Source organism: Microtus oregoni, unplaced genomic scaffold, assembly GCF_018167655.1.
Source record: "Microtus oregoni isolate MIOR12 unplaced genomic scaffold, Mior012 000013F_ref0000133, whole genome shotgun sequence".
Taxonomy (NCBI): Eukaryota; Metazoa; Chordata; class Mammalia; order Rodentia; family Cricetidae; genus Microtus; species Microtus oregoni.
Window position 1 is genome coordinate 10,552,554 of NW_024543072.1, and position 27,123 is coordinate 10,579,676.

The 27,123-nt window shown below is 44.0% G+C and overlaps 1 protein-coding gene across 1 annotated transcript in view; it reads right to left on the reverse strand.

Annotated features, from left to right (window-relative positions):
- Wdfy4 (WDFY family member 4) overlaps nucleotides 1-27,123 on the reverse strand; it is a 202,373-nt gene that overhangs the window by 154,372 nt on the left and 20,878 nt on the right. Inside the window, exons 10-12 of the mRNA XM_041662791.1 lie at nucleotides 25,563-25,753; nucleotides 18,880-19,457; nucleotides 9,799-9,892 (exon numbers count right to left, since the gene is read on the reverse strand). Coding sequence (XP_041518725.1) covers nucleotides 9,799-9,892; nucleotides 18,880-19,457; nucleotides 25,563-25,753 — 863 coding nt within the window. The remainder of the gene's footprint in view (nucleotides 1-9,798; nucleotides 9,893-18,879; nucleotides 19,458-25,562; nucleotides 25,754-27,123) is intronic.

Here is a 27,123-nt window from a genome sequence, read left to right on the forward strand (position 1 = left end):
TTGATTTCCCTAACGCATTGTACTTCCAATGCAGGAAAGGGGAAGGTGGTTCAATTAGGACTCTGTGGTAAGGTCAAGGGTCACCAAGCTGGTGGGTTGGATTCTCAAAGCTAACTCACAAAGCGATAGTGGGGTGGCCCTAAGTCAGGTTCTGCTTTGTCCGCCTAACAGTCAAAACTTGGGTCCATCCTGGCTTATTTTTTTTTTTCATTTCCCTCCTTTTCCCAACTTTCTTCCTCATCCACATTAATAAGTCACAGTGTCCAGAAAGAACTTGGTCTCAGTGGGATGGTGACATCCTTTAGATGTGGCTTGTCTCCCAAGGGGCCACGTTCTGGAAGCTTGGCTTATAGGATGGTGGCCTGGGATGTGGTACGACCTTGAAGAGAAGGGCCTGGTGGGAGGTGGATGAGCCGCTGGAGGTCATGCCCTCAGAGTTAGCCTAGTTTGTGGGACCTCAATTTCGTACCATCGGGGTGCTTTCTCTCTCTCACCTTTCCCTCCACTATAATGTCATCTGCCAAGAGAACCTACCAGAGCTGAAGCAATTCTAGTTCTGCAGCCAGAGGCTTTTGAGTCTCCTCTTCTTACAAAGCAAGCAGCACCACTTGCTTTCTTACAGCTGTAGAAAACGGGCTAACACAGCTAAGCGTGTTCAAGGAGGGTTGAACACTCCAGTGGGCAGGGTGCCTTCCCGACACTAACCCTGATGACCTGAGAGACAAAATCTCTACACCCAGAGTCGGCTTCTTCTAGAACTCTGACAGTACCAAGGGCTTTCTTAGTCACTCATATTGGATTCATTGTTTACTCCAATTTGGTTGAAATGTTCTCCTACTTGGGGAGCAAGGTGACAGGTTTTCCAAGACATTCGCTCTTCTGGTTACTAAAAATTATAAGAAGGTTGCTAGGGATGGGGGCCCTCTGGAAAGCAGTTCTTGATAAGTTGTGGGGGTTTTGTTTGTTTTCAAATTGCTTACTTAGACTCACTTTTTTCTCCTTCCACGGCGTGGAGCTGCCGCCTTGCCATGGTTCCATGTTCTTCTGTGCTATTCCTACAGCATCCTAGACATGGGAGTTTGTGATCTCAGCTCAGTTTGCATCTTAGCTAAACTAAAATGTATTTTCTTCCAGTTAACATTTGCAGAGCTGGAAATGCCATGACCTCAGTCAGCTTCCAAGAGCCGAAGTTCTGGATGAGGAGCATGTCTGGCATACGCATGCTAAGGGCACAGGGCTCAGGCCTCCTGGTCTCCCTCTCCACTGGTCTTTTCAATAGGAGCCATTACCCACTTTGCAGGTGAGGCCCTGAGGCCTGAAATGCTTCCATCCATCTTCTTGGGTCATGATAATGACATCAGAACAGGTGCTGTCTCTAGCGTCTTTTGAAGGTGGGTAGTTTGCCACACATGCTGCCTTCATTGTAAAGAGAACTTGGCACCTCACAAGGGACGTAAACGGTGGCGACAGATGTGTTTGGGTTTGCTAGGTACAGTTTGTTTTTATTTCTACTTTTCCCCTTAGTTAAATGTGAACCCCTTTATGTGGATAAATTTACCTCCTGTGACCAGAGGCCTCACTACTCCTTACCACTTGCCTTTATTTATACATTCCCATGATCCCTGGCCCCAAACTATGTATGACCTGTACATAATTTGAGGCACTAAACTTGAGGTGCAAAAACAGGAAATGGTATGGTAAGATGGCAGAAAAAACTAGAAGAATGATCAGCTGCCATTTGGGCCACGAGAATCCCACTTGACTTTAATGTCTACCCCACCACCCCAGGTCCCAGTGAGCTTTTCGTTCTCTTTGTCTCCATGTAAGATCGGGTCCATTTGCTTTGCTTAACAGATCACCCCAAGAAGCCTCCTGGATTTTGAATGCAGCCTGAAATTTTTCATGGGACAATAATGGAAATATTTGAGGTTGGGCTTTGTGGGAAAGGCAGAAAACACAGACTATTGACTGCGGTACAGTGTAACAAGCCCAGATCTTTACCAAGTTCCTTGTTGGGCAAAATAGCCCTTTTCAATCACTCTTCCTCACGTAATGCTATCCACAGCTATTAGCACTGTCGATATTTTAGGTATTTGAAATTTGATGTTTAGGTATTAGTTCAAGTGTTTGAAATACAAAGGCAAATTCCAGAAAACGACACCCATTTCCCAACTTAGACACAAATGAGACCAGAGATACATGAATCTCATGTCCCTCCTCTCTGCCCCATTGGGCCGTGTAGGAAGTCTCCTTCAGGTCTCTGGAGCACACGTGACACTAACTCACTGGAGACAGACAAGGTCTCTCAGATGCCTGGATTCGGACAGATCACTGTTTTCCATACTTTCTCACGGCCATGCCTCTTGCAAAAAGGGCAACCTGGCCAGGAGCAAGTGGTTCAAGCCTTGCTTTGGGATCATACACCAAACACTCAGCAATGATCTTAATTTTACCCATTGCTTTCTGAAGCTCCCAAGAAGAAAGGTCATATCTGTATTGAACATCCTACAAGGTTCATTGACCAATTCAAATATTCATGATTGCGGAGTTAGTTGGGATGTTACAGACCCAGAGCCAAAACTGACTTGGGCTACCTTGAGTCCCCTTAATAGACAATTTATTGCCCACCTCTGTACCTGACCTAACAGTTAGCAGTCCACTAGCTTGCACCAACTCAAAAGTTACGAATATCCATCGAATAGCATCTAAAACTCATAGCGGGGCTTTCCCTCCTTTGCTGTGACCCACCTGCCTGCCATGCTCACTCATTGTCTTTGCCAGATGCAATGCTTTGTCTCATTATGCATGCTCTGCCTATAACAGTTCACATGACCACATTCATAGTGGAGCGTGTCATTCCAGGAAGCCGGGAACTGTGATCCCAAGCCACATTCAGTTCAGAATAAACTACTTCTTATCCTCTTGAGGGAAATTTTGGGTTGGGGCCCAAGGACAAGTCATTTTCATGAATGGAGCCATCTGGATCAGTGCCAGGCACAAACACAGGCACTTGCTCGATTGTCCGTGTTGCCTGACTGGGCGGATGTCACTGAGCCCTTCCTGCCTAGTGGTTTATTCTGAGCTGGTAAGGAAATATCCTTTTATTTGTGGAAGCATTTCTCAGAACCATTGTTTGCTAGCAGTCTGTCCTTTTCCCTCCATACCTCCTGCATTCAACTCTGCAGCTCTTGCTGTCTCCTCTCCTGCCTAAGGGAGCCTTGGCTCTTTGAGTTGAGAAATGCAAGGGATTGGAGAGACAGCTCAGCGGTTAGGCACACTGGCTCTTCTTTCAAAGGACTCAGGTTCAATTCCTATCACCCATATGACAGCTAGCAATTGTAACTTCCATTCAAGGAAATCCAGCAGCCTCCATGGGCATCAGGAACACAAGGCAGAATGCGTATACACATAAAGATTTTTTTTTAAAAGAAAATGAATAAGAGAAATACCAAGTGTCTGATCATGAAGTAACTGGAAAGAAGTACTTGCTCCTTCCAGCCCAGTGAAATGGGCATGTTTTGGGACTCCTCAGGAAACACCATAGCCTCAGCCAGGATAACAAATACCACAGTCTCAGGGCCCTTCTTGTCTGCATAAATATGTAAAATAATTTGAGTGGGAGGAACTGACCTTGAGGCAAGCCCAAAAGAGCTCCCTACCCACCTCAGAACACCCAGTAAATCCACACATCCACCAGTTGGCAGAAAGGCTGCGATTTCCCAAAAAAGGAAAGTTAGAAGTCACTAAAACTCCGGGAACTAGGAATTCAAGGAAGATGGAAATGTTTGGAGACAAAATATGGAACATCTGACATTTTAAATGGCTTTTGTTTTGCTTTGTTCACGCTGCCAGAAGTCCTAAATAAAGTAAGTAAATGGGTGACCAGATTTAATTGTCATTTTAAAGCATCTGGAAGCAAAAAATATGAAATTGATAATTCTGAAGAAATTAGAAGATATTTTTAAAAGATAAGTGGTTTTTTAAAAATTAGGAAACTCCTAAGAAAATTTTAGAGGCTTTATGAAAACCAATGATAAATTGTAAGGAACCTCATTTTTCTCAGCCCTCCTCTCTCCTCTCTGACCTAGCCTCTCCCCTTCATCTTTATCACTGTCTCAGGTCTTGTCTCTTTAGAAATCTCTGAACAGAACAAAACTCAGTATTGAAGGAAAAGATTCTTATGATGTCCCCTATGACAGAGCAGGAGGCATAGGAAGCCTGAGACTGTTCAGCAATGCAGCTGACAGTGGTGCCCCTCGGAGCTCTTTGGGTTTTGCTAAAGACTTTCATCCAGGCCACCCTGTGGACCCCACACCAGGCTTTCCAACCCTTAGTACTGAATTGGATGCTCCCCTTGGTATTGGTGCCTCTCTCTGCAGAATAGCCGCTGAAACAGGGATGTTAACCTGAGCCTGAGGCATGGGAAGCCGCCTCTGCTGACCTCTTAGTTTTCACTTAAGGGATACAATTTTTTCCCTCTGCTCTGTTAAGAGTTATGTCTTTGGAAGTGAAGGCTTAGAATTAAGGGTTGCTTAATGCTATGGGGGAAATAATCAGACCCGTGGTCTCTTAAAAATGGCAAGCGATGCACCTAAATGAAAGCTACAATGTCTTTAGGGCCAGTGGACAGCCTGCATTTTATGTATGGCTGTATGTATAACTCGTCCTCAAGGGTGTTTATGTCTGTACCATATTTACACAAAACCCAAGCTTATGTGTTTCCATAAACTGTAGTTGTTAAATTAGCCCAATTTTTTGTAGTTCCCAGTTTAACAGAGCGTTTAGGGCAAAGGGGTCAACTTCGATGCCAGGTGAGTTCAGCCTCCATCACAATATGCCAACTGGTGGGGCTTACATAAAGAGAGGAGATCTGGGCAATATGACAGCTTTGAGGGAAACAGACACAGAGCTCCAATGATGCTGTGCCCATCTTCAGGGTACTGACCTGGTCTTTATATTTAAATGGGAAAATGGAGCAAAGAAGAAAGAGATGCTCATGATTATGAGTCTGCTCAATCACTGTGACATCTATATGGTGCTAAGGGGAGTCCAGAGGAGTTCTCATTTCTTGGGCACTGCTCTGCTCTGGGGTACAGTCTCATTCTGTGGAGAACTGCTTCTCATGGAAAATGACCTGTTCTGGGGACCTTTGCAGCTCCTGGAGCCCAAGGTGACTCCAGCTTTGCAACAATCATTTACTTCTGTGTCTTTGACTTTGAAGGAGGAGGAAATAACTCAGTAGTCGCGCCTTACGTGATTGGCCTATCTATGCAGAGCTGGGCATGTGTCTGCCTCCAAGTAAAAGAGATAGACACAAAGTAAGGGCAGGGGTGCCAAACTTTCATCCTGTTTGGAGTTACCTTGTGGGTCTAAGTTGAAGAATCAACACTTTGTATTTTTAGCAAAAGCAACAGCTGAAAGCTTGTTATGAGACTTTTACATATTTAACCAGTTAGTTAACTCAATTATTTCTGCAGGAAAAAACAGAACTGTCCCCGGATTGTTAACGTTCGATACCCGTGCTTCCTTCTGCAGCAGCTTCCTTGGTCTTCATTGGAATAGGATGTTAGTTTACTTTTTTAAAAAAGCTTCCTAAATTTTAAGGAAAACTAAGACACAGAGGCGTCATCAAGCAGCAGTGGTACTGACAGTTATGAGGATCGGTTGAGAAGCTTGAAAAATATTAAAGAAAAACTCTTCAACGTAAGGAAGGACCTTGTATGGTGAAATAAAATGTTGTCCTAATGCAAAGAATTTCTAAAAAGGAAAGGTGAAAACAAAACTGAAAGGTAAAGTATGTTGCATGAAGGTTCATGGAAAATAAAGCTTAAAGACAATATGTATACATACAGCAAGGCTTGTTACAAGGCAGGATTATCAAAAAACCCAAAGGTCAGTATTGAATTCATGATATAAAAGCAAAGCCTAACTTTCTATGTCTAACAATAAGGATCCACATTTAGAAACAATACTTCAGAAAGCAAGGGTTTCATGTTTTACCCTTCCCTGCAAGGACCATTTAAAGCCTGACGATTATATTTCACTTAAATTCTTCCAACATAAAAACATAAATATGTCTTGATGCTAAGTTGGTATGCTTCCCCATTGGATTAAAGTCTTCCCTCATCAGATAGCCTTGGCCTTGGCTCTCATTGGCCTTCATGATTGTCCTAAGAATAATGGTATTATTGAGTGAGAACCCTAACAATCCCCATGGTACTGGGATTATTGGATGGCACACGAGAGACCTGACCATAATCTACTGTCTACATGGCCTTTGAAGAGTAGTCATTAAATCTAGAAGTGTTAGCTGTCACAATGTTTGGTAACCCAAGAAGGTTCAGATCTCTTAGCTTGGCCCACGAGGCTCTTGACATAATGGCTGACCTTCCCAACCCCACTTACATGTTAAAATACGTAAAAATCCAGCAGAACAAAACCAAATAGGCCTCTTCTTTTGTACCTTTCTGTGTCTGAGCCCTCCCCCCCCCCACTCTCCCTTGGTGAGGGCAGTCATGTCTTTTCTTTCAAGCCTCTCACCAGTGCCCCCAGGCCTGTAGAGGAACTATCCTACCACCAGGTCAGTGTTATCCACCTATCTTCTGTGACCTCTGCCCCTCCATCCTCAAACCCAGAGCCTGAGTTCTCACACCACTCGTCTGTGAAGAACCAGAGGTGCACGCTAGGGGATTCCAGTTAGTCACGAAAGCAAGCCATCCCATTGGTTGCTCCAACACAGACTGGGCTACAGCCAGCTCTGTTAAGTTGGATTCTACTCTATACTACAGCTGTCTGATGCACAGGCAATATCTCCATGCCGACAGCTGACTGACGGCCACAGCCCTGGGGGATTAGAGAGGCATTTTGGCCGGGCGGTGGTGGCGCACGCCTTTAATCCCAGCACTCGGGAGGCAGAGGCAGGCGGATCTCTGTGAGTTCGAGACCAGCCTGGTCTACAAGAGCTAGTTCCGGGACAGGCTCCAAAACCACAGAGAAACCCTGTCTCGAAAAACCACAAAAAAAAAAAAAAAAAAAGAACTGGTTAGAGCTCCCGCCCACAGCCATGTCTTTACAGTGTCAGATCCTTGCCTCTGCTGAGAGTGATGGGAAAGGAAGGCATCTTCCCAATGAATCTGGGTTTTCCGAGCCCAAGAAACTGAGCTGAGTTCCAATTTTTTTTATTTTTTATTATTTTATTTTTTTTTTTGCATTGTGCACCACTGATTTTCTACCGTTTTTAATATGGGTGAAAATGCTAGCGGCAGAGAGAGAGCGGGGTTATCTGTTTCCAAGAGCAGCCTGCGCTACTGGCATTTCTAAGGGCTGCACACAGAACAAATTTAATGTAGCCGTGATTGGAAATAAACCAGAACGGGATACCCATAAGGTTAGTTAAGCAGTGGCCTCTGGCACCAACCATTTCTCAGTCAAGGGGAGGAAGGGTCAGAGTAAGATGAAGAGCACAGTGAGCATTAGGAGCGGAGCGGCCTGCAGACCCTCGGGAGCTGAACAGCAGCTGTTTTCCATCCCTTCCTAACACTGCCATCTACTGAGACACCCAGTCCTCTCCTTTCCAGGCAACAAGGGCGGCAGAAGCTTAAAAGCAGCTCGGTTTCAGCAATTTCTCGTGTGGCTTCATTTCTCCTTTGATTTACTGTTCTATCTGATAGTACGAGGTTTCCCCTACCACCACCCCCCTTTTCAGAAATTAATTACTGTAATTATCCAACTTTTAATAGCTGCTGATTTGGCATCTGCAGAAAATATCCGAGAAAATGCATCACTGTGTTCATTTGCATATCTGAGAAACGGTGAAGAGGAATCGGGACTTTCCCTCAATTACATATTGACCTGAATAGAAGAAGAGGATCATGCAAATGGATTTCTTGTTTGCATATTTAATTTGCGTGGTTGATACCACAGAGCGAGCAAACATCTGAATGCCAGGTTCAGCTACATCCAAGAGGATAAGCAGCAGTGGGACAGCCCTCCCTATGTCAGCTCTGTCTCCTCACTGTCTGTCACTGGAGTGGGTTTCTGCAGAACATAGCCATCAGGTTGGTTGCCGAGACACCCAGACCACTGGCATAGCCATTCCCATAGTACTGTATGAAACAGCCGAAGGAGCCAGCCTCGTGGGGAGGTGAATGCCCGGGAAAGATGCACCATGCCAACGCATATCCCTGCACTTCACAGGAGCTGCAAAGATCAGAGACCTACTCACTGAGCCTGCCCTGGGGCCAGGTCTTGCAGATCTTCTCCTCACCAACTATAAGATCTTAGAAAGTCACGTAACTCTCCTGAACTCAAGCACTTGCACAACGGGGCAGGGAAGGGCTGCTTATGGGCTTTTAAGAACTGCTGGAGAATATGGCTGACATTGCACTCTTGGCAGAGAGGGGCTGTCTGATGTATGTGTTTCCGGTATGCTTAAGACAGGCATATGGAGGCATTAAGGTAAAGAAGGAAAGCTCTCAGAGTTTAGGTAACTCATTGACTACAAGGCATTTGATTTAAGGGCAGAATGCCTCAGGAAGTTGGTCTTTAAATCTGGTCCCCTTTAAAGTCCCTTTTCCTGTGCACACTTGACAGCACCCACATCGATAAAGGGGTGTTTAGTTCCCCATGTGCTAGGGCTAAGCTGAGCCTGTGACTTTCTCACTTGGAATGACAAAACACTGTGGAGACAATGTTGACTTGTCCCAGACCTGAATTTCCAGAAAGCCTAGAAGCCTCTGTTTCTGTGCCTTTAGGGACCCTAAGCTGTTGTGCGTCTTCCTGGAAATCCACATAGAAACACGGGCAGAGGCCTGATGCAGATGACCCTGTAGAGGAGACCTGGACCAAATTGACAGCTTGAGACAAGGGCACAGATAGATGACCAAGCTGAGCTGGCTCTTCAGTGGCTCCTGGTCACAGGTGCTGGCCCCCTGAAGTATTGGGTCCATTCATAAAGGAGCCTTTTGTGGGGTTCCACCTGAGCCAGTACCGTGGGGAGTATGTTCACATCCCTGCTGACACACAGTGTCATGAGAAATACTGTCATGTGCTGCTTAAAAACAGGGGAACACTATGTTAAGTCACTTCATCACATGAACACAGGAGGAGTCTGACCTTGGTGGAGTATCACCCCATGACCCAGGACTGTGAGGGCATAGTTATCCCTAACCCCGTAGCCCATGTATCCAGTCCATTCCACGCTGCTAGATGCACCTCCCCCTTCCCCAGCTTTATGCTCACTGTGTCGCTGCTCTTCAGGAGAACAGCATGCTGAATGAGAAACGAAGTCACCAGGGAACAAATGCGCATAGAACATAGTAGGGCTATTTTCACTCCTACGCCAGACACCACCATTTCTTAGTTAAGACCAGTCCCATCTCTACCAGCAAGAGTCTTCCGCTCCACTTCACTTTTCTCAAGTTTCAGAGACCTGAAAATTTGTGCCATGTCACAGTTACATTCAGATGGCGTGAACACCAATTGGCTGCTGTTTCTTCCTAAAACTGATGCCCTCTGCAGATGAAGCAAGGCGGATCCAATTACCTTTAACTAGGTTCTTTCACCTGTTGTTTTGAGAAGGCCACCTAATCCAGGAGTGACTGCTTTGATTACCCCTTGAAGGCTGGTCACAGATCTACCCAGGGTCCTAGAAACACTGACGCCACCCTTCAAGAGGTTCTACCTAGCGGTGACTCTGATAATCACTGTACAATAAAATGAAGAAAGTGTCACACCAGATGGCACGCTATAGACAAGCCGGGCAGCAAAGACGAAATCCATGTGTTCATCAAGAGATACCTGTGGGTGGTCGTCAAGGTACAGGCGAGGCAGCAGTCTCACCATGATGCATATAATCCCAGGATGCATGATCGTGATGTCACCCTCATCCATCCTGCATCGAGAAAAAAAACAGGACATGTGACTTCTTTTGGTGTCTTTTTGTACAGTTTTTTTCCCCTAAAACAGACCACCACCCACATTCTCAGTGCACCACCCAATGGTTGAAGGACCTTGAACCGATGCATGTGAGCCTAACGCAGCCAAGCTGTAGAATGGAGTTAGTGGTATCACACTTCCTTCTAGGGACAGAGACACAAATCTGCCTCAACGCCTTGGTTATAAGCATGTGTCACAGCGCTAGCTCACTTTTCTTCTCAAGCTTGCAAGGCTTCTCAAGGCTTTAACAACTGAGCAGTTTCCCCAGCTCCTCAAGGAAAAAATGTAAGTATTTCAAACAGAAACGGAAAGGGCATTCATGGAAACACGTGTGGGACACTGTCAAAGCATTGCCTTGAGAAGGTTCGTGGGATGAAATGTTTACATTACACAAGAAACAAGGTCTTCAGTCAAACAGTCTAAGTGTCTACTTTCAGATACTATATTTAAAAAGAAAAATGTAACTCAAAGCAAGTGAGGAAATATAATAATAAAAATAACAAAAATCACCCAGAGAGCAGAGGTGGAGGATTAGAGGCAAGCAGCATCTTCCCATTCTCTGACACCCACTTAGAGGGTGGCCATCTTGAGTAGGTCCTGCTCAGTCTTACTACTTGGCAAACACTAGTTTGTATAGTTTCACTTCCCCTGGGAAGCTCACCATGCTTTCCACTCAGCATTTACCTAGGGGTCCAATGTGTCCCCAGAGGAATGACAAGAAGCAAGTCCACTGAAAACACGCAGTAGAAGAAAAGAATGTATTTCACAAGATGAATAGATGTGCCAACCAAGCCAGGAAGGGACTTGTCATGTTCAACACAGTCAACCAGCAAACACAGCTACTAGTCCATTAGAAGGAACCAAATCGCCTAAAAAAACAGAAAAACTAACCATCCCCAAGAACAGGAAACATTGGAGAAATGGACAAATTTCTAAATGCGCAGGAACTATCGAATTAAATCGATAATGTACTAACAACTCAAACAGACCCATAAGCAATGAAATTGAAGAAGTTAGCAAAAGGCCTCCCTACCATGAAAAGCCCAGGACTGGTGAAGTGGTTTGGTTGGTAAAATTGCTGCCACCAAGCCTGAAGCCCTGAGGGTCATCCCTACATGGTAGAAGGAGTGCCAACTCCCACAGTTGTCCTTCAGTCTCCAGGTTGTACATGCACTCTCAGACATGTACATGCACTCAGACACACACCAAACAAGTTAATTAATTAACAGAGAAATAGATGTGATTTTCTAAATCTTTTAAAATAAACAAATATAGAGAAAAACTCAGACTAACATATTTGTAGTTTAATTCAGCCAAACTTGTATGAAAGAACTGACTCTAATACTTCTCAAGTTGTCCCATGGGAACAACAGAGGGAGGGACTCTGACAGACTCATTCTATGAAGTCAGTGTCACCCTGATACCAAAACTGGGTACGCATACAACACCAACAACAGAACTACAGACCAATGTCCCAGATGCACACAGGCCCAAAATGCTTCCAAGAGCACTTGCAAACCAAATTCAAGAGCGCATCAAGAAGATCATATGTTGTGACCAAATTGGTTGGCCAGTGAGGAAGTCACCTCCCAAAGACAATGGTGAATACAAGCTGGTAGGCTTTCCAGATGTCCTCAGAGCCTCTGTCCCAATAAAGGGGAAAAAAGAAAAGGAAGGAAGGGAGGAAAGGAGATAGGGAGGGAGGGAGATAGGGAGGGAGGGAGATAGGAAGGGAGGGAGATAGAAAGGGAGGGAGATAGGAAGGGAAGAGAAAGGTGAAAAAAGAGAATAACAGAAGAAGAAGGATTAAAAGAAAGGAGGGAAGGGGGAAAGGAGGGAAAGAAGGAGGGAGGAAGGAGGGAAGGAGGGAGGGAGGGAGGGAGGGAGGGAGGGAGGGAGGGAGGGCAGGCAAACCTTAAAACACCAGAAATCAGAAACCAAATTTGTTACTTGAAGGTAGGCATCATAGACGAGGACTCAGCCAAATGTTAGTCCGCATGGCTTATCTGAACCTGAGTCCAGGAGTCCCCTCTTTCCTCAGAAGAGATTGACGCGAAAGAGGATCACAGAGAGGGGGGAGTGAGCAGCCACATCAACCAGCCTAGGAGGAAATAGCAACCAATGTCATCATAGCTTCTATTTCATTATGCTTCCCTTTTATAAATTTTTATTTCTATTTTCTATATTCACTTATCTATGCATTTACTCACTTGTTCCCTGATAGCTTAGAACATCTCATAATAGGCTTTTAAGACTGGTCTTCCCCTCCATGCACCTACCCAGCCATGACCTCTTTAGTCATTCTTCATACCTCTAACCCATAAACTCTATCCTTCATTCATACCTCTAACCCATATACTGTATCTTTTATTCATACCTCTAACCCATATACTGTATCTTTTATTCATACCTCTAACCCATATACTGTATCTTTCATTCATACCTCTAACCCATATACTATGCCTTTCTTTCATACCTCTAACCCATATACTGTATCTTTTATTCATACCTCTAACCCATATACTGTATCTTTTATTCATACCTCTAACCCATATACTGTATCTCTGGGGTTTCACTTCCTGTTCTTAAACACCAAGAAAGGTCAAAGCTAACTAAAGGAAAATGTTCTATTCAAAATGTAACTCATTTATTTATTTATTATGTATACAACATTCTGCCTGCATGTATGCCTACATTCCAGAAGAGGGCATCAGATCTCACCATAAATGGCTGTGAGCTACCATGTGGTTACTGGGAATGGAACTCAGGATCTCTGGAACAGCAGCCAGTGCTCTTAATCTCCGAGCCATCTCTCCAGCACCAAAACATAACTCTTAACACATCTTAAAATTACTCACTAAACCAGGATGACACCAGACATCGGTGTCATTATAATGAAGCAGGGCTGTGTGCCCTGTAGAATGGAGCCTGAACTTTAAACATCAGCTTTTCAGCCCACACTGAGAGTTCATCGCCTCTATTGTGCAATGTCAGGGAAAGACAGGAAGAAAACATACTCAAAGCATGCATATGCTTGCACATATGTACACACCCACACCCACACACACTCTGGAAGTCAACTGGGTCACATTCTGATCCTCACGTGTGGCCTTGGACTGTTCCTCATTCTCAGGTTTGGCTTCCTCATTGATAAATTTCTAGCTTGTGGAGGAAGTTAAATAAAGATAAACACTGAAGCTCAGTGTTGGGGACAGCCATCAGTGAACTTCTCACTTGCTCCATGTTTTCTGATGCTAACAAACATGCCTTGCCCACCAAGAGCTGGTAGAATAAACTGAACAAGCTTCCTGACCAAGATAACAACTTAACCCTGCACGGCATCAGTTCACCTGAGCAGAGTCCCCTCAGAGCACTCCCCTAGAATGCAGAGATCTAGATCTTCTGAGAACAAATGCTCCCCAAGAGAAAGACGGCAAGAGAGCAGAGCATGGTGTCTGTCAAGGCCTGGCTGATACGGGAAAGCCACCAACTCCAGCAGGCATCTCTACAGCGTCCGAAAGTCAAGGTAGCCAGGGAGACATGGCTTTCATGGAGACCTTAGAAGGCATTAGCAATCACAACCCACATAGGAAGCCTTCAATGACAGCCACAGACATAGAATCAGATTCTCAAAAGACACAAAAGACAAAATCACTGTGATTCATGTGGTTGACGAAATAAAAGAGACAGAAATGTGAGGCAAGGAAAAGGGTCGTAAGACCATAAAGTTGATTTGTAAAAGACCAAATCGTGTGTGTGTGAACTGCAGCCTTTAAATTTTGGAACAAAACCTAAAAAGCTAATGGTGCACATTAGATTAGACACAATTAATAGGAAACAGGGTGAGTTGGAAGAGAGATCAAAATAAACTCCAGAAAGACTATCTAGAGATTAGGAGATGGAAAGAGAGAGTGGCTGACATGTGGAGGATAAGAGCGGATAGTGAGGCACATAGTTATCTGTCTTAACATCTATTATAAGTGTGCACTAATATATATTAATTTATGTTCTGAGACACAGAGTTTCTCTGTGTATCCATGGCTGTCCTGGAACTTGTTTTGTAGGCCAGGCTGGCCATAAACTCAGAGGTCCACCTGCCTCTGCTTCCTGAATGCTAGTATTAAAGGTGTGCACTACCACCACCAGGCAGATCGTAGTATATGTTTTTAAAGGTTAGAGAAGGGTAATAAAGTTACATGGAGAATTGATGAGGAAGCTCGATGGATGTCAAGCAGAATAATAAAGTCCTAAAATACTCCCCAGCAGGATCCATGAGGTGAAACCACAAAGCAGAAATGATGCAGTTTTTTAAAGACCCCAAAGAAAGTTGAAAAAATAACTTCTGTTTGCAGGCCAAGATTTTTCCAAAGAAAAGAAAATTAGTAAATAGCCACAATTGAAATCAATAGCTAAGGGGACTTTTACATGCTCCAAGAGGGGAAAAACCTCTTGGTCCAAAAGTGTATACCACGAAAAACTATCTTCCAACAATTAAGGAGAGAATTCATGTATTTTTCCAAACCAATAAAACTTAAGAAAGTTTATCACAAATAAACCTAAAGAAAAAAATTCCAATGGTGTTCTGAAGGGAAACAAAATGCCACATTAAAAGATAAAGGTGCAGGAAAGAATGGGGTATGGAACATATATAGTATAGATATAGAGTTTAAATTATATAGCCTAAATAATATATGAAAGTCTAAATAAATTTTGAATAAAACAATAGATAACAGATTTGTGAGGTTAACTGAACAAAAGTGGAACTAAACGACAAATCAACACTAGCATACAAGTCTGCATAGTAGTGCTAAGATCTTCGGGTTCTTTTTGTATAACAAAAAAGAAGAAAAGATTTAACTTTAAACATTTTTAAGAAGGCCTATCAAATTACTTTGGGCAACCACTAAAATACTAAGCATAGAGGATATACACTGAATACTAGTCGATGGAAAACATTAAATTAAAAATCTAGCTATTTGGATACAAAGAAAAATAAGTCAAATATAAAATAAGAAAATATCAAGTTTCCACTTCGTCATTTTATACTGGATACACACCTACAGAAGAATGAAATTAGATCCACAGCACTCACCCTGCTAATCAATTCAAAATTAAATGTCTTCATCTACAACATGAAACTGCCAAAGGGAAGCACACTACAGGTCCCGGCGAGACTTTCTGAGCAGAAGCCTAGTAGTAGCACAAGAAGTAGTTGCAAGAACTGGCAAGTGAGATGGTACAGGATTAGAGAATTTCTCCATGGCAAAGGACACTGTCGTCCAAGTAAAATGATGACAGCCTCTGGAAGAGGCAAAAAGTCTTTACCAAGTGTCTTTCAGAGGCTGTAACAGCAATACAAGGAGAACTGCAAAAATTAAATAAAGAAACAAAACTCCCAATCAATAAAATGAGCGAACGAATATACAGTTCTCAAAAGCAAAAACACAAAGTGCCAATAAGTTTCTTTTTAAAATGTTCAACATCCTTAACTTTTAGAGAAATGCAAATTAAAACTTTTATAGGATTCCATCTCACCCCATTTAGAAGAACTAACACACACACACACACACACACACACACACCAACTCAAAAAAAAAAAAAAACCCAATAACACATGCTGGCAACTACTTGCTTGTGGGAACGTAAACTTGTACAACCATGGTGGAAGTCAATTCGGAGGTTTCCCAAAACACAACAAATAGAACTAACCTAAAACCAAGCTATAACATTCTTCTGCATATTCCCAAAGGTCCTTGTCCTACCACAGAGGTACGGTCACATCCACGTTTACTGCTGTTTTTTATAATAGCAAAGAAATTAAATAAGTCTAGATTTCTGTCACCAGATGAATGGAGAATGACAATGTGGTTCATGTACATGATGGAATTTTATTCAGTCATAAAGAAAAATGAAAATGTCAGGAAAATTAATGGCTGGAAAATATTTTGCTAAGTGAGGTAAGCAAGGCTCAAAAGACAAATGCTTCTGAGGTGTGTGTGTGTGTGTGTGTTAAAGAATGTGAGAAGAGACAAGGAAACTAGAAGACTCTGAGATGGGCAGGGGATTTCAGGGAGGGAAGTATGGAAAGTTGGGGAGCACATGAGATGTAAAAGTGGAAGGGGAAGGTTGGGAATGGGAAAGTATAGAGAGATGGGCCAGGGAGATGGGGGCGGGGAGAATCAGTCAAAAGTAAGTTATATAAGAAATTGCCATAAGGAAACATATTACCTCCCATGCAAATTAAAAATAAACTAAAACATTAATAGATACATATTTCCCATTTTAGTGGTTTTTAGTGTATTTGTCTTGACAAGTATCATGCCAAGCTGACTTAACAATTTAATGGTCTGGGGAAACAACTACAAATTTGATCCAAAAACTGAATATTGTTCGGACAGTTAGAGGATGGGCATTTTTTTCCAGACCCATGTGGAGTATTTATGAAAATTCACCACCTATAATGGCCATGGAGGTGGCAGTGGACAGAAAAGGATAAGCAGGGCTGGTCTGCAACACTGCAGATTCAAAGACAAGCAGCACAGATCACAAGGAAAGCAGGAAACACAGAGCTGTGTAATGATGTAAAATCAACTGTATTGAACATGGAACACAAAGATTACAGAGAAATGCATGTGTTTAAAAGAAGACAGAGATTAATCTCCTAATGGTCTGAGGCAAGGAAAGGATTCCAGAATGAGCCCCAAAGGAGAAAATGATGACAAATCAAAAGAAACTGGAATACTCAGGTAAGAGAAACAGAAAATGCCAAAAGCTGTTCAAATGGCAAATTAAAGATGAACTTCTGACCGAAATGCTGAGGGAGGAAGAGCCAAGGAAATCACTATGCAGGACGATCAGGATAAGATGGGGGAAAACTCAGCATCAATCACTATGTGGGATATTCAGGATGAGTTTGGGGAAAACTCAGCATCACTATGTAGGATGTCCAGGATGAGATGGGGACAACCCAACATCACAAGACAAATGCTAAGAAGACAACCGGGCCTGCTGTCACACATTTGAATTCCCAGCTACCCACAAGGCTGAAGCAGGAGGATCCCTTGAGTCCAGAAGTTTGAGGATAGCCTGGGCAACATAGTAAGACACATAGCTCCTCCAATCCTGAAAGAATTTTTTTTAAAAAAAAAAAGCAGCCTTTTCTAATAAATTGAAATTTGGATAAATGAAATGGGGGTAATCTTGAGCAGTAACTTACCTTGGTAAGCTCAAAATAAAATTGTTCTCCAGTACAAATTGTTCTCACAAGAAAACACAGGCCACAGCGGCTTGGCAGTAAATCCTAGCACAAAGCCCAGGACTACAAGTGTTTTGTTTTTGGTTTTTTGTTTGTTTTTTGTTTTCCCCACCAACTCTGCCAGAGAACAGATGACAGTACAGCTCACGCCTGGACAATGTACATTTAACAGTAAAACAGCTAGAAAGGAATAAGAAAATCAAATGCTCTCATGAACATAGATACAAAATCCCTTCGAAAATTAGCAAATCAGGTGTGACAATCAGTAGACTGTGAACACCTTGATTTGTGCAGGGATGCAATAGAAGACACGATGGGGTATGTTGAGGATGGAATGGCCACAGACAAGATGCATGATTAGAAACACAAAGCCCATTAACAGACCAAATTATCCATGAAACAAAAATATCTAATCACTGCCTCAGTTTGTGAAGACTTAACAGCCATCTCTCTCACCTCTGGAAAATGGGGACTTTCTCTGGAAAACTGTAGAGTCTCCTGGGAGATGTCACTACAGTATTAATGTCATCTGTCTTTGTTGCTTGTGTGGTGTAAAAGGGCATCAGCTATTGATACTATGATTTTAACATACACAGAAAGGCAAACAACATTTTCTCTAATTTGTGGGTCTTAGGTTTCTTTAAAGACATGTAAAATACAGAAGGGACAGTGGAGGAATAAAGAAAAATGGAAAGAAGGGGACAGTAGACAGCGTACTTAGAGTGCTGAAGGACCCTGGGATGAAGGAGAAAGTGCATATTTGAGAAAAATGCTTCCTGGAGAACCTAATTCTTTGTTTGTGTGTTTGGTTTTCAAGACAGGTTTCTCTGTGTAGCCCTGGCTGTCTTGGAAACTCACTCAGTATTGTAGACCAGGCTGGCCTCAAATTCACTGAGATCCACCTGCCTCTGCTTCCCAAGTGCTGGGATCAAAGGCATGTGCCACCACCACCCAGTGTGTAGAACCTAATTTTGTGTGCAGAGAATTTACGTCACTAAAAATATTTTTGGATAATAAAAATAAATAAACTATGATTTTTATACAAACTGCAAAAGAAGTTTTAAAGTAATATTTAAACTGGGTGGGGATAGGTCCTCACATTCCTTGCATTAGTGGGACTATTTTCTACAGTTACATGTTTTTGCAGAAGTCTGAGTCATGGAGAGGTATGCTTCTGGAAAGAAGGATATGTCTTTGCTAGGAAAAATAGAAGTGACCCAAAAGACAAGAAAGAGCCCTGTGGTTTGAGTCTTAACAAACTGAAAAAAACTCATCCAAGCCCTGGCAGCACTCTGGGGACAAGGCCATAGAGGCCAAGGTTACCTGAACACTCAGGAATACTCCACCTAAGCACCCACAATGCCCAGGAGCACAGAGGATCCAGAAGAGGAAGTCTGTCTTCCTGGAGGCCAGCTCTTGCCTTCAAGGTACCCAGAAGCCTTGCAGGCTCTTGTATAGATCAACAGACTCCTCCAGCCTTATGCTGACTTGAGTCAAATTTGCTATGAGTTCCCAGAATAGAGGGGCTTGGAGTCCTCTCCGGGACTTAAATTCTGGCAACTCTAGCACACCCAGTCTGTAACTTGGCCTGTCTTCCCAGTTATGCCCACAGAGATAGTTGTATAAGAAAGGAACGGGCCCCAGACACACTGGTGACCCACAGCAGAAGCAGCCAGCCCAGTGCTAACCTCTCCTCCAGGTCTGGCCACTGCTTGAGTTTGCCTTGATGGCCACTGGCATCTCCCTTTTGAGCATCCACAGAAGGTTCCTGCCCAGCCCTGGCCGGCTCCATCAGGTCCCTGCGGAGGTGGAGGGTGCCACTGGCCATGCTGTCTAGGAAGCTCAGGATCTGTAGGCAGCTCTGCAACCTGGGTGGGAACGGACAGCTGGAGGAAAAGGCACAGCTCAGCAAGTCCCCAAAGGGTCTGGCCTTCATGTCAGATGAGGAGAGCCGCTGGGCACCCTCCTCCTCTGGAGCTCCAAAACAGCCCAGCAGACAGAGGTCCTCGGCCAGTTTCTCAAAGAGCCCATTGGTCCTGAAGAAGTGCCCGTTGACAGGGTCCAAGTGCAGTGCAGCAGACACCACACAAAGAGTATGCAACACCAGCTCCAGGGTCTGGCTGAGGGACACAGAACCCCATGTTGGCACTACAGGCACTTGGAGGGACCCCTCCAGGTCGGAAAGCAGGGACAGCAGTCCGTTGAACCCACTGGAGACTCGGAATGCAGCGTGGCCCTTGGGGGTCTCCAGGATCCGGAGCAGAGACTGAAAGAGCAAGCAAATAAAGTGAGTGAAATCCAGAGGCGGATCAAGGTCACGTACAAGCACATCCACCCAGGTTCAACCCTGTTAATCATGGTCACCAGAAACTAGGTAAGCAAGATGGGCATTCCTCAAGCATTGTGACGGCAGTCTTGTTCACTTCAGCTGTTATTTTAGGTTGTCTGTACGTACCTTTCCTCAAAGGGTGGTCTTTAAAGGGAGGTCTATCTATCTGCTAGTATCTTTATGGAAATAATTTTCCCTAACAGCAGTTCTCAATCTGTGGGTCACAACCCCTAGGGGAGTTACATATCTGATATTTACATCACAATTCATCACAGTAGCAAAATCACAGTTCTAAAGTAGCAATGAAATAATTTGGGGGTGGGGGGGTCACCACAACACGGAGAACTGTATTAAAGGATCTCAACATTAGGAAGTTGAAAACCACTGGTCTAGAATGAGTTTTGACCCCTGGCCCACAGCCCTCACCCCATCCTGAAAACAAAACTCTTACACACACACACACACACACACACACACACACACACACAACTGCTGGGAAGTTGTCTCAGCTTGCCAGCAAACTGAGGCTTCATTTGTTAAGGAACCATACCAGACTTGCTCACCCCAAGAGAATCCAGTCCTATTTAATTCTCTCTGTGAGGTATGTGACATCCCTCCGATGTGCAGAAGACCCAAAGCGACAATGTAAAGCTTCAGCTTCCTATCCTCTATCTCCCTCTCCATGTGAGCAGCGAGGCTCTGTCACATGAGGAGAGAGCAGAGGCAGTCTACTCTGCCACAGGCTGGAAAGATGAGTCCAGAAGGAGGACAAACCTTCCATGGAACAAGATCCGTGGCTACCAGACAACCTAGACCCTGTGTGGAAAACGGAGCTCAAGGGGTGAGAGCGTACACAGAATCTCCCACCCTCCAGTTGGCTGAGACTTCTGCAGGAAAACGTGTTTCTCACAAAATCAAACCTTTACAGGGCACCTACACAGTGCATTCTCTGTCCATAGTACATGGTATTTGATAGATAGTCCATACGTGGACAAGGATGAGAAAGAGGTGAAGGAAAGGAGGGAGGGAGGGAGGGAGGGAGGGAGGGAGGGAGGGAGGGAAGACATGGAAGAAGAAATGAAGCAGGTATGGCCAAGTTATAGACATATTTAAACCCCATGGCCATTGACCTCCACGATAGCCAGCACTGGAGCCCATCTGAGACCGGACGCCGTCTCCGGCATGTTTTTGGACAGCTTATGGTCTTTGTGTAGTAGACTATGGAGAGAGGTTTGAGGTACTTTGTTTTGCTTAGAAAGTCAACGCTGAACTGAATCAAGAAAAGGAGCACAGTTCGGGATCAACTCTGGGACGCTCAAGATGATTCAAAGGTCAAAACTGAAAGAGACTCACACTCTGGGCTAAGAACCAATGCTGTGACTTAATGACGTGGCTTAAGATGATGACCCAAAGCTGGACAGGTGGAAGTCAACAGACAGGGAAACCTGGGTACTCAGAACCAAAGACCCAGACTAGTCCTTCAAGACAAGCATGTATATGGTCAGAACAAGGTTCTCCCAGAAGGGCAATGCTCGGTAAACATGAAAACTCATGATACACTCCAGGCAAGGCCCTTGTCTGTATAGACAGGGTCATAGCTACCTGCCATTACCTATGGGCAAGGCCCTTGTCTGTAGAGACAGGGTCATAGCTACCTGCCATTACCTATGGGCAAGGCCCTTGTCTGTAGAGACAGGGTCACAGCTACCTGCTGTTACCTATGGGCAAGGCCCTTGTCTGTATAGACAGGGCCACAGCTACCTGCCGTTACCTATGGGCAAGGCCCATGTCTGTAGAGATATGGCCACAGCTTCCTGCCATTACCTCTGGGCAAGGCCCTTGTCTGTATAGACAGGGTCACAGCTTTGGAAACCCTGGTTTGCATGAGCAACTCATTCCCAACCGAGAAGCATTTCTTCGACTAAACAGGGAACTCACTCTGTAAAGTAGGTGAGAGTTTAAGCCTTGTCCTTCTAAATGATAATCCACACCGCAGTATGAACACGAAAATTGGCCTGTAACTGAGACTGGCCTTGGGCCTGGTCGTGTGATATGTGCCATGAAAACATGAATCAGTCACCAAGATGTTAGAAAACCTTATGAAGGCTCACATCCAACAGTCTACATCTCCATGAGAACCTCTAGTGGCTCATGACCACTAGGAGGTTGGTTTCAAGCAAAAGGAATGAAGAAAGCCCTTTTGTTTGTCACGTGACATAGGCCAAAGCAAATGCAAAGGGGGAGAAAGATTAAAACTGAAGACTTAATAGATTGTAGCTAATTGTCTGGGCACTGTACCCTAGACCACTTAGGAAGCAAATCCCAGTAGCCTACCGTATGCCAGACATGGCTAAGAAGGGTTTCATCTATCCTTCCAAGAGTGGTGGGAACATATATTTCAAAGGAGAATCAATCCAACAATAATATTTACCCATGATCTGTGTCTCTCAGTGGGTGTCACCTAGATGGCTACTTTCTTTCCTCTGGTTGGGAGGGGGAGGAGAAACGGATGCCCTTAATTGTTGCTTTGTTCGATTTATTAAATTCCGGGTCATTATCTAAAATGGGGGTAATCTCATTAGAATGTAGACGGCTCTATTATTTCTTGGGATGGGGTTAATTTCATATTTGCAGAATCATAAAGTAAAGAGTCCAAAATCCAATTACAAAGGCTTAATTTCATAGCAACTAAAGAGAAACATTTCTATCATAAAGGAAAATAAATATTTCGGGACTTCAGGAAATGATTTGTCAGGAGCTGGGGGCTCAGGAGGAGGGGTCTCCATTACTGTCATTCAACTTTGCATGATAATGCATCACACAGGGTTCCAAGTCTGCAGAAAGGGATAAATTGAATCAACAGAAGTCACAGTAATCAGGGTAGGGTTGACACATTTCAAGAAAGGTCAGCCTTTAAGCGTATTTTCTCATTCTTAACTCACTTACCATGTCATCGGCTCTGAGTTAGTATTCCTCTAGCTCGAACCTCTAAAATGGATGTCTGCGGCATGGCGCTAACTGCGTTAGGACTAACAGGATTTATTTCACATCCTATTATTTGTTATTCCTCATAATTTTCCATGTGTCATGCTGGAAGACTGGTGAGGTAATGTGATTAAGCTCCAAGTTGAACAGCTAAATGTATATTAGCAAATCAATCTGAATTTGTGCATAACCCAATCACAGTCCCCTTGGCCACAGGGAGGAAATTCATTTGCTTATATTATCCTTTAACTCCGTTATCCTTTGCCAGAATCGGTGGTGTAGTCACACAGCTCTGGTGTTGGTACTGAAGTGCCATTGGATTCTGGAAGCATCTGCCCCTAAGGTGGCCTTCCTTCTCCATGTGTGTGCTGTGACTGCCCTCCAGAGACTGGAAAAATGCTATCTGCCTCCTTCCCTAGGGTCCCAACACGCCACAATGGGTCCCCCACATCCTCTATCTGACCCTCTATGGAAACCCTATCATCTGAGCTCAGCCAGCTTTCAGCTTCTGAAATGGCAATCCAGCCAGAGAGCTCATTTCACACGGATGTTTGTGAAGTTGCAAGGGGTTCTCAGATGATTTTAAACCAATCAGAGATGCCACATCAGCTTCCAGGGAACATTCACTAGCGACTACTCGTGTACTCAGAACCTGGGCTAGGCTCTGGGGACCCAGGCCTCTCTACCACCCACTGCACAGCAGTGTATAGCAGGTCCTACTCTACTGAGGGCTCCTAACTACCAAGCAGAGCCCTGGAATGAGGAGAAAGCGGGAGGAGAGCCTGTGGGCTCTGACTTTGTTAAATAAGCTCACAGAGGGCTCATTCCTTATGAACTCTCTTGACGCTGTGATTCTGAAATTATATTGAATCTGTAAAACACTATAATGGCTTTGCATTGCTAATTCTAGAAGTTCCGTCCTATTACCCAGGGGCTAGCACTCCAATAAGATGCCTCTGGGCTGCCGAGTAAACGAGATGAACTCGCTGTGAACAAGATGGAATGCTCTCCTCCACTTTGGATGAGCTCCTTTCAGTTTCCCAGCACAGAAAGCATAGCTTTCTTCTCTGTGGGTCTGTTCGGATCTCACTACGAACATTTCAGAAATAATTTTGCACCCCAGAAATAATTTTGCACCCCGTGGAAAACCAAAGTTCTGGCTGCAGTCCTACGTTCCCAGTTCCTATCAGAACACACAAATCCAGCCAGCAAAGGCTTGACAACAGGGAGTGGCTGCCCCGTTCTCAGCTGCTGGGCTCATCTTGAGTGACAGTGGTCTTGGAAGCCCTCTGGATGCTTCTGCTTCAAACAGGAGAGAACTAGCCCATATCAGTCTCTGGTCTTTCTCAGCGCTAAATCCCAATGAACTTTTTGCCCTTTTGTGATGCTAGCTATTGGATCCTAGAGCCTCCCCCATGCTAGGCAAGCTCACTACCACAGAGCCTCACCCTAACCCTCATTAATCTTTGTTTTGGTTCAAATTACAACTGCATTAATGTGTCTCTCAAAAGACATTTATTTTTCTTTTTTCGTTATTAGTAATTTTTCACTCATTTTCTTGCTCTGTAATTAGATAATTACTTGAGTTCTTTTCATCCATGAAATGCATAATTATGATCACGGTACCATTCTCCTTTGAGCCTCTTGGGATGCCTTGTGTACCTAGGACTTTAGATAGGTCAGGACAACATTGACTTCTTCATTGCCTGGCATGTGCTCTGCAGAGACTCACACACCACACTCCTCACATTAAAAGGGACAGTGGAGAGAGAACCAGAGCTAAGGCAGTATGGCTCAATGCCAGGGCAATTGTGTATTTTTCCTAAAGTTCCTCAGTAACCAAATATAACAAGTTTGGAAAAAAGAATGTGTGTCTTTTGTGTTGTGTCACACATAAGCTCTGCTTAGATCGCCAGGGGAGTGTTTGCATTTATGTCCCTTCATTCAAACACCATAAAACAAAGAGAATTAAAAAAAGTTACCAGCCGATAATTCAGCCATTAAAGGCTCAGGCTCCCTACCGAAAAGACAAAAAAAAAAAAAAAACTAAATAAATAATATTGAAAAATTAGAAAGTTTTTTTTTTAAACACAGGGTCACAGTAATAGTGATAGCTCTGGCTTATCTGGACCTCTCTATAATAGATCAGACTGGCCTTGAACTCACAGAAATTTGTCTGCCTCTGTACCCGCCCCAAGTGTTGGGATTAAAGGAATGCACTACCACACCAACCTCAAAAGAGAGTTTTTAAAAGGCATAGGTCACAAAAGAATAAAGGGGAAAAATAGCAAAAAAAAATTACAAATGGATGGTAAATTAATAGAGTATGCATTTCTTGGACTCCTTTAAGACAATGTGATGACTATTGATCATATTACAAAAACAAATCCTCTCTGCTCTGCGCATGTGCTAACCTAGACTCACAAGTCCATCTGTGTCCCTGCCCCTTCAGCTTTGACTCTTGTGAGCTTCCTTTCCAGCTCCCGCTATTCTCTGGGAGTCCCCGGATGAGTCTGGCCTGTTACCCTCTTCCCACAGCTCTCAGTACCCACCGGGCATCTACCCAGAGTGCCCACCACCTTCCCTGATGTGGCCAACACTCTTGGATTGTGAGCACTGCTCCCTAAGCTCCCAGATAGCAAGGGTTGTGTCTCATTCGATGTGTGTCCCAAGCACTTTCACAGACCTGGTCACAGGTAGATGCTCAGAAATAGAAGTCAGCAGAGCCCCTGTCAGGTCACCACTGATTCCCACACTGATTTGGGGGGTGCACACCTGGAATCCCAGCAGTTGGAAGGTGGAGGCAAAAGAATCAGAATCTCAATGTAATCCTTGTCTAGACAATGCATCTGATGCCAGCCAGAGCTACATGAGACCCTGTCTCAAGAAATGTTTGTGTCAGGTAACTAAGTATATGGGAATTATTTATTACGGCAGCTCAAACTGCCTGGCCCAACTATCCGCCTACCCAACACAATGAACCAGTGCACAAACAAAGGAGGATCACTCGGAGCATACACATGAGAAATCCAATTACAAGGGAGGGCTTGACCTCACCTTGAGGAGATCCAGCTTCAGCTGCAGCTCCCCCTGAGTGGAGGAACACAAAGCGCCCACAATGATGCTCATGTACTCCTCTGCGTTGATGACTGAGAGCTGCTCCAAGATGCTGAGTGAGGCCCCTCGGTAGGACTCGTCATCCAGGAAGATCTTGACGAAGGGCACCATGCCATGATCTTTCAGGACAACTAGGAAGAAGACAGATAGCACTAGAGAAAGGTGGACTGTGGTACTGCAGTTCTATCATAAGGAAGTTATTTTTTTCTTTCAGCTTCCCAAATTCATCATGCTGCATTCTCTCTTTGACCCTCTGGACACATAGTTTTATGTTTTATAATCTGCACCCATAATGGATTAATGGGAAAGAGCAACTTTGGTGGTGAGAATTAAGAAGAAAAACCAGTTCAAACCTTGCTCAGCCTAGACTTTGTTAACTCCCCATGGAAAGCCTTACTCTCTCTGAAGAGTGGATAGGGGTGGAGTGGGTAGAAGGTGGGAGGAGCAGGAGGAGGGGAAGGAGAGAGGACTGAGATTGGAATGTAAAATGAGAAAATATTATTAATAAAAAATAAATTAATTAAAAAAACCATATTCTTCACCAATGAGGATTTTACTCGGGGGGGGGGGGGGGTCAACGTCTTCCCATAGGAGAAAGTTCAAGATAGGAGGGATACATTCAAAAGATTTACTGTACAAGATAATGATTAATTGTGGTTTTGAAAAACTTCAAAATCTAAGTAATCCAGCCCTTGAGAGTCCACTCTCCATCTGCCTACCTTCATTCCCTAATCCAGGGCCTACACCAATTCTTCATCCTCGCTGCCAAGATTCTTTTTTCAGTGTGTTGACTTATTCTTTGGGAATTCCATACAATATATTTGATCATATTATTTCCCTTCTCCAACTCACCTGTCTACTTTCCTGATGTCATATATTTTGTCTAAAAAAATTTACAAAAACACACGAAGTCTGGTTTGTATTGAGTGTTGTTGGCCAACTGCTCCTGAACACGAGGCCTGCCCTGGGAGTTTTAATATGCTCATTGTCACTCTATTGGAAATAAAACTGATTTTTTTCTCCTTTCTCAGAAGCTATCAATTGAGAATAGCTTCTTGGCTGGCATTGGGATCTTGTCTTCTATACAATGCAAGCTAGAATTTAAGTTAGGAACATATTTAATATTCTAGGTCTTTCCTTGGGGAGAAATTAAAGGAATCTAATTTTGGTTTGTTTTAGTTTAGAGGCAACCTCAGGACTGGCATTTTCCTGCCCAGGACTAGCATTCAGGTTCATTCTCGTGGAATAAAGACTCAGTATTGACTTGCCAACCCAAGAGCTTAATGAGTGAGGATTTGAGAGTTGAAAGTCCTGAGTCAGGATGTTCAAATCCTGGCCACATTCCCTCTACATGGAAATCATGCTAGGAGGCCCATTTAAATGCAGATTCCTGATACTGACCTCCATCTGCTACCACCCCAGAGTCTGAAAGTCACCTTAGAAACGTGAATTCTAACCAGCACTGGTGGGGAACATTTTGCAGGCTTTCCTCTGTTGGAAT